The following is a 12,257-nucleotide window of genomic DNA, read 5'->3' as shown; positions in this document are numbered from 1 at the left end:
GAGTCTCTGTGAGAGAGTAAGGGGTCTGTCTGACCTCCAGCACAAGAAAACACACTCGTATGGCCAACTCTCTCTCTCTCTGTCTGTCTGTCTGTCTGTGTCTCTCTCTCTGTCTGTTTCAGCTAGTTTAGTAGTCAGTGGTGTTAACAAAGTCAATAATTACTTTTACTCATAACCATTTAAAGAAACCACAAAACTTCAGTGCTAAACTTCAGCTTGTAACTAATGAAGGGAGGAGACTTTTCAGCTGTTGAAGTTCATTCCACCAGAAGAGAACAGAATGGGTAAATATTTTTAGGAGTGATTTGGTGCCATGTTGTGATTGAACAACCAAGTGTCAATCATTCGCCGAGTAACAATGCTGAGGTGTGAATTTTCTGTTACTGACCTGACCGCCAGTGTCAAAGACATGATGCAAACAGCTACAGACAGCCATTGGACTGGGAGCAGGATGTGTGTAACATAGACTGAGATCAGGATGGGGTGTACCATGGAGTGAGATCAGAAGGAGTTTAACATGGAGTGAGATCAGGATGGGATGTAATGTGGAGTGAGATCAGGATGGGGTGTAATGTGGAGTGAGATCAGGATGGGGTGTAATGTGGAGTGAGATCAGGATGGGGTGTAATGTGGAGTGAGATCAGAAGGAGTTTAACATGGAGTGAGATCAGGATGGGGTGTAATGTGGAGTGAGATCAGAAGGAGTTTAACATGGAGTGAGATCAGGATAGGGTGTAATGTGGAGTGAGATCAGAAGGAGTTTAACATGGAGTGAGATCAGGATGGGGTGTAATGTGGAGTGAGATCAGGAGGAGTTTAACATGGAGTGAGATCAGGATGGGGTGTAATGTGGAGTGAGATCAGGATGGGGTGTAATGTGGAGTGAGATCAGAAGGAGTTTAACATGGAGTGAGATCAGGATGGGGTGTAATGTGGAGTGAGATCAGGAGGAGTTTAACATGGAGTGAGATCAGGATGGGGTGTAATGTGGAGTGAGATCAGGATGGGGTGTAATGTGGAGTGAGATCAGAAGGAGTTTAACATGGAGTGAGATCAGGATGGGGTGTAATGTGGAGTGAGATCAGGAGGAGTTTAACATGGAGTGAGATCAGGATGGGGTGTAATGTGGAGTGAGATCAGGATGGGGTGTAATGTGGAGTGAGATCAGGATGGGGTGTAATGTGGAGTGAGATCAGAAGGAGTTTAACATGGAGTGAGATCAGGATGGGGTGTAATGTGGAGTGAGATCAGAAGGAGTTTAACATGGAGTGAGATCAGGATGGGGTGTAATGTGGAGTGAGATCAGGAGGAGTTTAACATGGAGTGAGATCAGGATGGGGTGTAATGTGGAGTGAGATCAGAAGGAGTTTAACATGGAGTGAGATCAGGATGGGGTGTAACGTGTAGTGAGATCAGGATGGGGTGTAACGTGGAGTGAGATCAGGATGGGGTGTAACGTGGAGTGAGATCAGGATGGGGTGTAATGTGGAGTGAGATCAGGATGGGGTGTAATGTGGAGTGAGATCAGGAGGAGTTTAACATGGAGTGAGATCAGGATGGGGTGTAATGTGGAGTGAGATCAGGATGGGGTGTAATGTGAAGTGAGATCAGGATGGGGTGTAATGTGGAGTGAGATCAGAAGGAGTTTAACATGGAGTGAGATCAGGATGGGGTGTAATGTGGAGTGAGATCAGAAGGAGTTTAACATGGAGTGAGATCAGGATAGGGTGTAATGTGGAGTGAGATCAGAAGGAGTTTAACATGGAGTGAGATCAGGATGGGGTGTAATGTGGAGTGAGATCAGGATGGGGTGTAATGTGAAGTGAGATCAGGATGGGGTGTAATGTGGAGTGAGATCAGAAGGAGTTTAACATGGAGTGAGATCAGGATGGGGTGTAATGTGGAGTGAGATCAGAAGGAGTTTAACATGGAGTGAGATCAGGATGGGGTGTAATGTGGAGTGAGATCAGAAGGAGTTTAACATGGAGTGAGATCAGGATGGAGTGTAATGTGAATTGAGATCAGAAGGAGTTTAACATGGAGGGAGATCAGGATGGGGTGCAATGTGGAGTGAGATCAGGATGGGGTGTAACGTGGAGTGAGATCAGGATGGAGTGTAATGTGAATTGAGATCAGAAGGAGTTTAACATGGAGTGAGATCAGAAGGAGTTTAACATGGAGTGAGATCAGGATGGGGTGTAATGTGGAGTGAGATCAGAAAAAGTTTAACATGGAGTGAGATCAGGATGGAGTGTAATGTGAATTGAGATCAGAAGGAGTTTAACATGGAGTGAGATCAGGATGGGGTGCAATGTGGAGTGAGATCAGAAGGAGTTTAACATGGAGTGAGATCAGGATGGGGTGTAATGTGGAGTGAGATCAGGAGGAGTGTAATGTGGAGTGAGATCAGGATGGGGTGTAATGTGGAGTGAGATCAGAAGGAGTTTAACATGGAGTGAGATCAGGATAGGGTGTAATGTGGAGTGAGATCAGGAGGAGTTTAACATGGAGTGAGATCAGGATGGGGTGTAATGTGGAGTGAGATCAGAAGGAGTTTAACATGGAGTGAGATCAGGATGGGGTGTAACGTGTAGTGAGATCAGGATGGGGTGTAACATGGAGTGAGATCAGGATGGGGTGTAACGTGGAGTGAGATCAGGATGGGGTGTAATGTGGAGTGAGATCAGGATGGGGTGTAATGTGGAGTGAGATCAGGAGGAGTTTAACATGGAGTGAGATCAGGATGGGGTGTAATGTGGAGTGAGATCAGGATGGGGTGTAATGTGAAGTGAGATCAGGATGGGGTGTAATGTGGAGTGAGATCAGAAGGAGTTTAACATGGAGTGAGATCAGGATGGGGTGTAATGTGGAGTGAGATCAGGATGGGGTGTAATGTGAAGTGAGATCAGGATGGGGTGTAATGTGGAGTGAGATCAGAAGGAGTTTAACATGGAGTGAGATCAGGATGGGGTGTAATGTGGAGTGAGATCAGAAGGAGTTTAACATGGAGTGAGATCAGGATGGGGTGTAACGTGGAGTGAGATCAGAAAAAGTTTAACATGGAGTGAGATCAGGATGGAGTGTAATGTGAATTGAGATCAGGAGTTTAACATGGAGTGAGATCAGGATGGGGTGCAATGTGGAGTGAGATCAGAAGGAGTTTAACATGGAGTGAGATCAGGATGGGGTGTAATGTGGAGTGAGATCAGGAGGAGTGTAATGTGGAGTGAGATCAGGAGGAGTGTAATGTGGAGTGAGATCAGGATGGGGTGTAACATGGAGTGAGATCAGGATGGGGTGTAATGTGGAGTGAGATCAGAAGGAGTTTAACATGGAGTGAGATCAGGATGGGGTGTAATGTGGAGTGAGATCAGAAGGAGTTTAACATGGAGTGAGATCAGGATAGGGTGTAATGTGGAGTGAGATCAGGAGGAGTTTAACATGGAGTGAGATCAGGATGGGGTGTAATGTGGAGTGAGATCAGAAGGAGTTTAACATGGAGTGAGATCAGGATGGGGTGTAACGTGTAGTGAGATCAGGATGGGGTGTAACATGGAGTGAGATCAGGATGGGGTGTAATGTGGAGTGAGATCAGGATGGGGTGTAATGTGAAGTGAGATCAGGATGGGGTGTAATGTGGAGTGAGATCAGAAGGAGTTTAACATGGAGTGAGATCAGGATGGGGTGTAATGTGGAGTGAGATCAGAAGGAGTTTAACATGGAGTGAGATCAGGATAGGGTGTAATGTGGAGTGAGATCAGGAGGAGTTTAACATGGAGTGAGATCAGGATGGGGTGTAATGTGGAGTGAGATCAGAAGGAGTTTAACATGGAGTGAGATCAGGATGGAGTATAATGTGAATTGAGATCAGAAGGAGTTTAACATGGAGTGAGATCAGAAGGAGTTTAACATGGAGTGAGATCAGGATGGGGTGTAACGTGGAGTGAGATCAGGATGGAGTGTAATGTGAATTGAGATCAGAAGGAGTTTAACATGGAGTGAGATCAGAAGGAGTTTAACATGGAGTGAGATCAGGATGGGGTGTAACGTGGAGTGAGATCAGAAAAAGTTTAACATGGAGTGAGATCAGGATGGAGTGTAATGTGAATTGAGATCAGAAGGAGTTTAACATGGAGTGAGATCAGGATGGGGTGCAATGTGGAGTGAGATCAGGATGGGGTGTAACGTGGAGTGAGATCAGAAGGAGTTTAACATGGAGTGAGATCAGGATGGGGTGTAATGTGGAGTGAGATCAGGAGGAGTGTAATGTGGAGTGAGATCAGGAGGAGTGTAATGTGGAGTGAGATCAGGATGGGGTGTAACATGGAGTGAGATCAGGATGGGGTGTAATGTGGAGTGAGATCAGGAGGAGTTTAACATGGAGTGAGATCAGGATGGGGTGTAATGTGGAGTGAGATCAGAAGGAGTTTAACATGGAGTGAGATCAGGATAGGGTGTAATGTGGAGTGAGATCAGGAGGAGTTTAACATGGAGTGAGATCAGGATGGGGTGTAATGTGGAGTGAGATCAGAAGGAGTTTAACATGGAGTGAGATCAGGATGGGGTGTAACGTGTAGTGAGATCAGGATGGGGTGTAACATGGAGTGAGATCAGGATGGGGTGTAACATGGAGTGAGATCAGAAGGAGTTTAACAGAGTGAGATCAGTAAGGGTGTAATGTGAGACAGTTAACAAAAACTTCGACCCCACATTGCAACACCTTGGCAACCACACACAATATAAAAGCAGCAAGCTTGTGAGGTTGTATTAGAATAAATCAGATAAACAAACACACACTCACTCTATCTAGAGACATCTGAGGGTGTGTGTCGCATTTTAAACATCTGCGCACTCACAGCAGTGATATCATCTGATAAAATGACACAAACACAGCAGCTGTGTATTCTCAGTGCTCTGTAAACTATGACTGAGTGTATTTAGTGCGTCAGATGGGATGCAGCTTTCAGGATCAGTTTAGGTTTGCATCTGAATAACAGCAGCTCTGTGTGTCTGTGTGTGTGTGTGTGTCTGTGTGTGTGATGTCACCTCACCTGTACAGCCTGTCGTCCCCTTCCTGACAGAGAAGCCGAGATCACAGTGACAGATGAACGAGCCCTTTGTGTTCTCACACTTCCCACTTAGACAGATGTTTGGATTGAGCTCACACTCGTTCACATCTATCAGACGCAAACAATCAACAGATGAATATAAAGAAATGTTTGTGTATCATCAGACTCATTAATAGTAAAGAGACTCTTTGTGTATGAATGTGTTTATAATCACCCAGACACGACTTCATATCCTCAGATGACATGAACCCATCATAACACAGACACTGGAATTCTCCAGGAATATTTGTGCACTGACCGCCATCACAGATATCAGGACTGTCCTCGCATTCATCAATATCTGAAAACATCACACACAGTGTCAGCTCTTCAGTGTCTGTATCCGTTTAGTACAGTAGTGTGCACCTGTGCGTGATTTTTACCTGTGCAGCTCCTGAGGTCAGGCATGAGGGCGTAACCGCGTCGACAGCTGCACTCGTAGCTTCCCTCTGAGTTTGTGCAGAACGTCTCACAGCCTCCGTTCTCAATGGTGCATTCATCAATATCTGAAAGACAGAGATTATTATATCACATCACAAACCATACTCAGGACAACATTATAATGATTGATGTGAGCGTGTCTTACCCATGCACGAGAGTCTGTCCTCAGTGGATTTATATCCAGTGTTACACGAGCATTGATAGCGTCCGATCATGTTAACACACTGACCGTTCTTACACAGCCTGTCACTCAATTCACACTCATTTATATCTGCAGGAGAAATAAACACACAAGATCACACACACGCACACTTAATATATAAGTCATATAACTTCAGAAAACATATAATGTAGAACAGAAGTTATCTAAAGTATGTTACTATAAGACTTGTATCATGTTGACCTGGGCTTTGTTTACTTCACTGTATTGACAGGACCAGCAAGAAGATTCTTCTCAACATCTTTATTTGACTTTCACAAATGAAAGTTGGGAACAATATTGGGGGAGTAAGTGACAACATAATTTAAATATTTCCTCTAATCTTGTAAACAAGTAATTCAGCCCAAATAAGGCAGAAAGAATCAGTAATCAGACCTCACATCAGACCAAAGGGACATCTCTTTCTACTTCTGTCTTGTGATTTAAAACAGCTGGTGGCTTGAGAAGTGGGATTCATACAGAGGCTAAACTAAGAGTTCAGGATCAGATTTGGACAAGGATCATAACTGTCAGGTAAAAAAGAAATATGACTATCTAAAATTAGGATGTGAAGCTGCTGAGCTCATAACAATAATTATAAATGAAGAGTTACAAAACAAGATAACTTTGTTTTTAAAACGATAGTCAAAACATGTTTATTATTATGTTATCATGTTTTTATGGTGTTTTATTGTGCTGTATTTTTTTTAGTTATGAAGACTTAAATCAAAATAAACCAACTGCAGTTTAATTGATATTAATTGGAAAGCACAATCCAAAAAACAAGATTTTTTACAAATCCATCGTTTTGGAACCAAATCTTTTTATGTCTGTTTTAAAGGGGACATATCATGAAAATCAGACTTTTTCCATGTTTAGGTGATTTGTGATATATGTTAGTCAGTCAAGTTTATATGTAAGGAATAATTGACTCCGGTCCTTTGAATTATTTGAAAATAATGCACATCTAAGGTTGTAATGCAGCATGACGTGAAGTGGAGTTACAATGTAGGTGTGCATTATTTTCAAATAATTTAAAGGAGTCAATTATTCCTCTTACACCTCTTATTTCCACCTTCCTCTTATTTAAGACATTTAACAGGTTAGGTGTGCGTTTTACAAAAAAATTATCAACACCAGTGGATGATTTCTCAACCAATCAGTGGTATAAGATTTAGTAAATGGATTTCCACTCGAATAAAAATTTATAACAAACACTATGAATGTAAAAAAAATGGATATGTTATAGTTTTTGTAGTAAGGGCACCACCATTTTGCAGTCCTACAGCCTGTCACATCACATGGTTGGTTGTCCTGCCCGAGTTTAACAGATACAACGGCAGACAGACAGTTAAAGAGAGACAGACAGATGAAGAACGGAAATTGGAAAACAACAATAGAGATCAAAAGACTACATTGCACTTGAACGTAAATGAGTTTTACAGTCGACAAAAGAGAGAATTTAAGATTTGAGTGGAAGTCTATTTACCAAATGTTAGTAATGTTAACTTCATTGACTCCTTCATTAACACCTTAAAAGTAATACTGTCATTATTATGATAAAACAAATAATAAAACTCAAATGAAATAGTCAAAATGAATTTCAGGGTCAGTAATAATAAATAATAATTCATTACATTTATATAGCGCTTTTCTGCAGCACTCAAAGCGCTTTACATATGAAAGGGGAATCTTCTCAACCACCACCAATGTGCAGCATCCACCTGGATGATGCGACGGCAGCCATATTGCGCCAGAACGCCCACCACACACCAGCTTATTAGTGGAGAGGAGACCGAGTGATATAGCCAATTAGTATGAGGGGATGTTTAGTAGGCCAACGGGCAAGTTTTGGCCAGGATGCCGGGGATCACCCCTACTCTTTTACAAAAGGCATCCTGGGATTTTTAATGACCACAGAGAGTCAGGACCTCGGTTTAACGTCTCATCCGAAAGACAATGCTTTTTGACAGTTAAGTGTACCCGTCACCATACTGGGGTGTTAGGACCCACACAGACCACAGGGTGAGCACCCCCTGCTGGTCTCACTAACACCACTACCAGCAGCAACCTGGTTTTCCTAGGTGGTCTCCCATCCAAGTACTGACCAGTCAAAATAAAGGCTCATCTCTCAAATCTCTCTTTACTTCCGGTCATATGGTATGGTAGGTGGGCGGGGTTTAGGAAAAGATTGCTGCAATTAGCAACACGGCCCAACTTCAATCAGATCTCAATGGCGAATTCAAGTCCAGCCTACATTTTATTCATTTAAGAAGTCATTTCCCCCCGGATATACGTCAGTAGTTGTATGGGGACGGCATTCGTCAAACTTTTATGACCCCCTCCCCCACCCGGTGACAGTTGCTGTCTGACAGGTCGTGTTTTATGACCCCTTGACAGATGGCGTTTTATGACCCCTTGACAGATGGCGTTTTATGACCCCATGACAGATGGTGTTTTGACAGGTTGTGTTTTATGACCCTTAACAGATGGTTTTTTGACAGTTTGTGTTTTATGACTTCTTTGACAGCTCGTGTTTGGCAGGGGGCGGGACCATCAATCAAAATCTGTACAAGTTGTCAACTTTAGACAGCGAGTGTTTTATCGTTTTATGACCGATCATTTAGTGGTTTGTTTTTTCCTGTGTATGTGTTTTATGTCAAGCGTATGCTGTTATGTTTAATGACGGCTCGTGTGTGACAGCTCGTGTTTCGACATTTGATGTCAGCTCTCACCCTTCCTCCCTCCTTTCTCACAAGACCTGCATTCTTTCACAGGGGTGCGTGTTGTAAAGCGATTAAAGATTTCTAAAACTCAATGTTGGTAAAACAATCCCCCATTACGGTGTCAAAAAAGTAAATGTTTATTTTAGATTTAGACAAATCATGAACAATGCTACGATTAAAACATTTGTTTGTAACATCACAAATTATTTAATGAAATATTCCGTATACGTGTATAGTTTAAGCAATGATCTGAGCCATAACCTTTGGAGACGGCAATACTATAATCTTTAGACGAAAGTCTAAACTAAATACAATTTTAAACGATTCATGAGTTCCGTGAATCTTTTCATGACCTGCTCTATAGTTTCAAGCGTATTAAAGATCCGACGGTGCCTGACAAAGCGCCGGGTGAGTGTTCATATATGCCGTTTTAAATTAACCTTAATAAAATGTAATTCTGTCCACTATGGCAAAATATTGGGGTTTATTTTAGATTTAGGGGTTTCTTTAACCAAGGCTCTGATTAAGACATATGTATACGTGCACCGATGGTGTCAGAGAACTTATATCTGTCGTTAATAAACTTTTTAAATGTTTTTAAGACGTCTTCACCTCATTTTAGGGTTTATTTTTAATTAAAGGCTTCTTAAAACATGTGTGAATATGCGTATATTATACAAAGAGTCTTATATTGTCTGCTCTGACAAAAATAAATTATTATTTTAGATTTTAGGACAAATGACTGCGTGTATCTTATAAATACAACTTGATAATACGTTTGTTTTGTCAAGAGACTTTTTTAAAGTCACACAAGAATAAAATATTTTAGTTGTAACTGGTTAACCTTAAATGTACTATTATCTTTTTAACTATAAGCTATATTTTTCTGATAAACCTTAAACAGAAGCTGCTCTGTGAGCGTCTGGGTGTTTGAGATAATTCACATTAGGGGGCTGCTTGTAAACTATTGTCTTTTAAAACCGCCGTGGTAATGTGTAATATGGTAACTCTGTCAAAAAGTAAAAGGTTTATTTTAGATCACAACCTATTTTATGGCAAACAATGCAGTATCTAAAAGTTTGTAACAACACAATTTTATTTAATGAAATATTCAGCAGGGGTATAGCAATGAACTGTACCAAAACCACCAGGGGGGCCGCCAATAACACATTCTTTAGACTAAAGGCTTTTTATTTTAAACTAAATAAAATCGTAATCTTTTCATGCACAATATTCTGTTCACACCATTAGATTGCGGTCCTGCGCATACAATAGAGAACATAAGCGGATGTGTGTTCATATCCATACGTTAAGAAACTTTTTTAAACGATTAAAGACATTGTCAATTCATCTTCTGGGGTTTGTTTTAAAAAAAAAGACACCTTAAAATCAACTGTGAATATGTGTTTACTACACAATAAAATGTAATTCTGTCCGCACCGGTATAATAGGGGTTTTATTTTAGATTTGGGACTTTCTTTAACCAAGTCTCTGATTAAAACATGTGAATGCGTGTACCAAAGTTGTCAGAAAACGTAGGCTGATGCGTTCTTTCACACACTCTTCTGGGTTGAATTCATTAATGTCATCTAACATCCACGTGTGTACATGTGTATTTACGATAAATGTAACACAGTACGCATTGTCAAAATAAAAGGTTTCTTGAACATGTTATTCCAGCGCGTGTTTCTTGTCTTGCGAGTGTTCATCATATTTATTGATGTGGAAAAAAAGTTTGTTGTTTTGGACGATCAGTTTCAGTCTCTCTCTCTATCACCATCCGTTAGCAACCAGCAGACTTTAAAGCCTATTTATTTTAAACTAAATAAAAGCTGATTCGCTTCACGAGATCTGTGAAGCATTTCAAGCAGGGGGTTCTGTTCAAGCCATTAAAGATCGGGGCTCCGGCGTTTACAATAGAACATACGAGGATGCGTGCACATATCGGCCATTAAGAAACTTTTAAACGATTAAAAAATTCATATCTTCTGGGTTTTGTTTTAAATTAATGACATCTTAAAACCAACTGGGAATATGTGTTTATTACACAATAAAATGTAATTCTGGCCGCTCTGACAAAATAAGGGTTTAATTTTAGATTTAGGGAATTCTTTAATCAAGTCTCTGATTAAAACACATGAATGCGCGAACCACCGTTGCCAGAGAACGTACGCTGAGGCGCTCTTATGGCGTTAAGAACCTTTTTAATGTTTAAGACATTTTGACCCCATTTCCTGGTTTTGTGTCCGCTGTGGATCCCAACCTCTATGTGTTTATTATACAACAAATGCAATTCTGTCAGCATTTCTAGTTTTAGAACGCCTCTGATTTAAACATGCGGGTTTTACACATTCCATAATTAAACATCTAGGTGTGTATGAGTAAGTTTATATCTAATGTCACATGAGCAGTACCAAGTCGCGCTTGTGTCTGTGTGTGTGTGTGTGTGTGTGTGTGTGCATCCAGTCTGTTTATGTGTGGGCGTGTTTATGAGCCCGTGTCTTTGCAAGGTGTGTGTGCGTGTGTGTGTGTGGGTGTGTGTGTGTTTGCATGGGGGTCTATGATGTCTCTGTTTGTTACTAAAGTTTTGATATTAAGTCTGTGTCCTCATTGACAATAAGTAAGGGTTTTTAGATGTAGGCTTCATTACACAGATACTGATTAAATCATGTTATCCATTATTTGCGATTTAAAGAAACTTAAAAGGTTTAAGACATTTTATCTCACATTGTGGTGTTGTTTTTTAATTAATGTAACCTTAAACCTCTCTGTTATCCATTTAGGGAACAATAAAATGTTTGCAAATATTATTTATCAAAGTTGACGATGTTATAAGCCAGGATGTCACTAACGTGACAACAAACATTTCTTTAAAGACAAAACATTTAACAAAATTGCCATGGCTTACAGAGACACACTAGACTTTTTTTTGTTGTTGTGTGTGTGTGTGTGTGTGTGTGTGTGTGTGTGTGTGTGTGTGTGTGTGTGTGTGGTTTTGTTAAACATGATTGTGTGCTACCATTAAACTATCTATATCAACAACACCAGATAAGATGTACCTCTACATAACAGTAAAATCATGTACATATATTAATTAGGTAAACCTTAACACTTATTTAAAAAATAAAAATATACTATTCGAACATCCTAACCTGATATAGGCTAGATTAGGTTTTAAGGTCAATCAGCGTCTTTAGCTTTACGACTTACAGCACAAAACACCCCTCAATGACAGGAGCAATGACAGGATCTTTATGATGTTGAGCAGACCATTGTTTTGTCTGAGGGATAGGTTCAACTAAGGTCAACATCTATCATTGCATAATAAGCAAACATGAAATTATATTTTACCTATGGTTTGTTACTGATGTTCCTAGTTTCGCGTATTTTTTCTGAAACAAACTTTTCTTTTCAAACTTAGTTAGGATACACACTTTTGTCGCCTCAAACACTTGATCAAAGTTTTTTCTTCGCTAGCGTCAACTAATGTCTGAGATTTTGTAAATTCATCAGATGGTCTTACGTGTGTATTTCTTAAACAAACATGTTGCTTTTCAATCTTAGGCAGAGTTCATACGTTTGTTTTTTCATAAGTTGTTCATAGTTTTTCTTCGCTAGTGTCAACTTATGTCTGAGATTTTTTGTAAATTCATCAGATGTTTTTAACATAAAGTGTAGAGTCTTTTGTATGTAACAACAAAGATGCGATGAAACAACGCAAAACAAGAGAGGCTGCGTTTGTTAAACCACATATAAATTAAGATGCATACATCTACAAATGGG

The 12,257-nt window shown here is 40.4% G+C and overlaps 1 protein-coding gene across 1 annotated transcript in view; it reads right to left on the bottom strand.

Annotated features, from left to right (window-relative positions):
* The window catches only part of fbn1 (fibrillin 1), an 83,901-nt gene that overhangs the window by 36,459 nt on the left and 35,185 nt on the right, over positions 1-12,257 (bottom strand). Inside the window, exons 29-32 of the mRNA XM_065257945.2 lie at positions 5,695-5,820; positions 5,492-5,614; positions 5,284-5,409; positions 5,052-5,177 (exon numbers count right to left, since the gene is read on the bottom strand). Of these exons, the coding sequence (XP_065114017.1) occupies positions 5,052-5,177; positions 5,284-5,409; positions 5,492-5,614; positions 5,695-5,820 (501 nt within the window). The remainder of the gene's footprint in view (positions 1-5,051; positions 5,178-5,283; positions 5,410-5,491; positions 5,615-5,694; positions 5,821-12,257) is intronic.

This window comes from Paramisgurnus dabryanus, chromosome 9 (assembly GCF_030506205.2).
Source record: "Paramisgurnus dabryanus chromosome 9, PD_genome_1.1, whole genome shotgun sequence".
In the NCBI taxonomy this organism is placed as follows: Eukaryota; Metazoa; Chordata; class Actinopteri; order Cypriniformes; family Cobitidae; genus Paramisgurnus; species Paramisgurnus dabryanus.
Note: the sequence above shows the minus strand (reverse complement) of the source record. Positions and strands in the feature narration are given on the sequence as shown.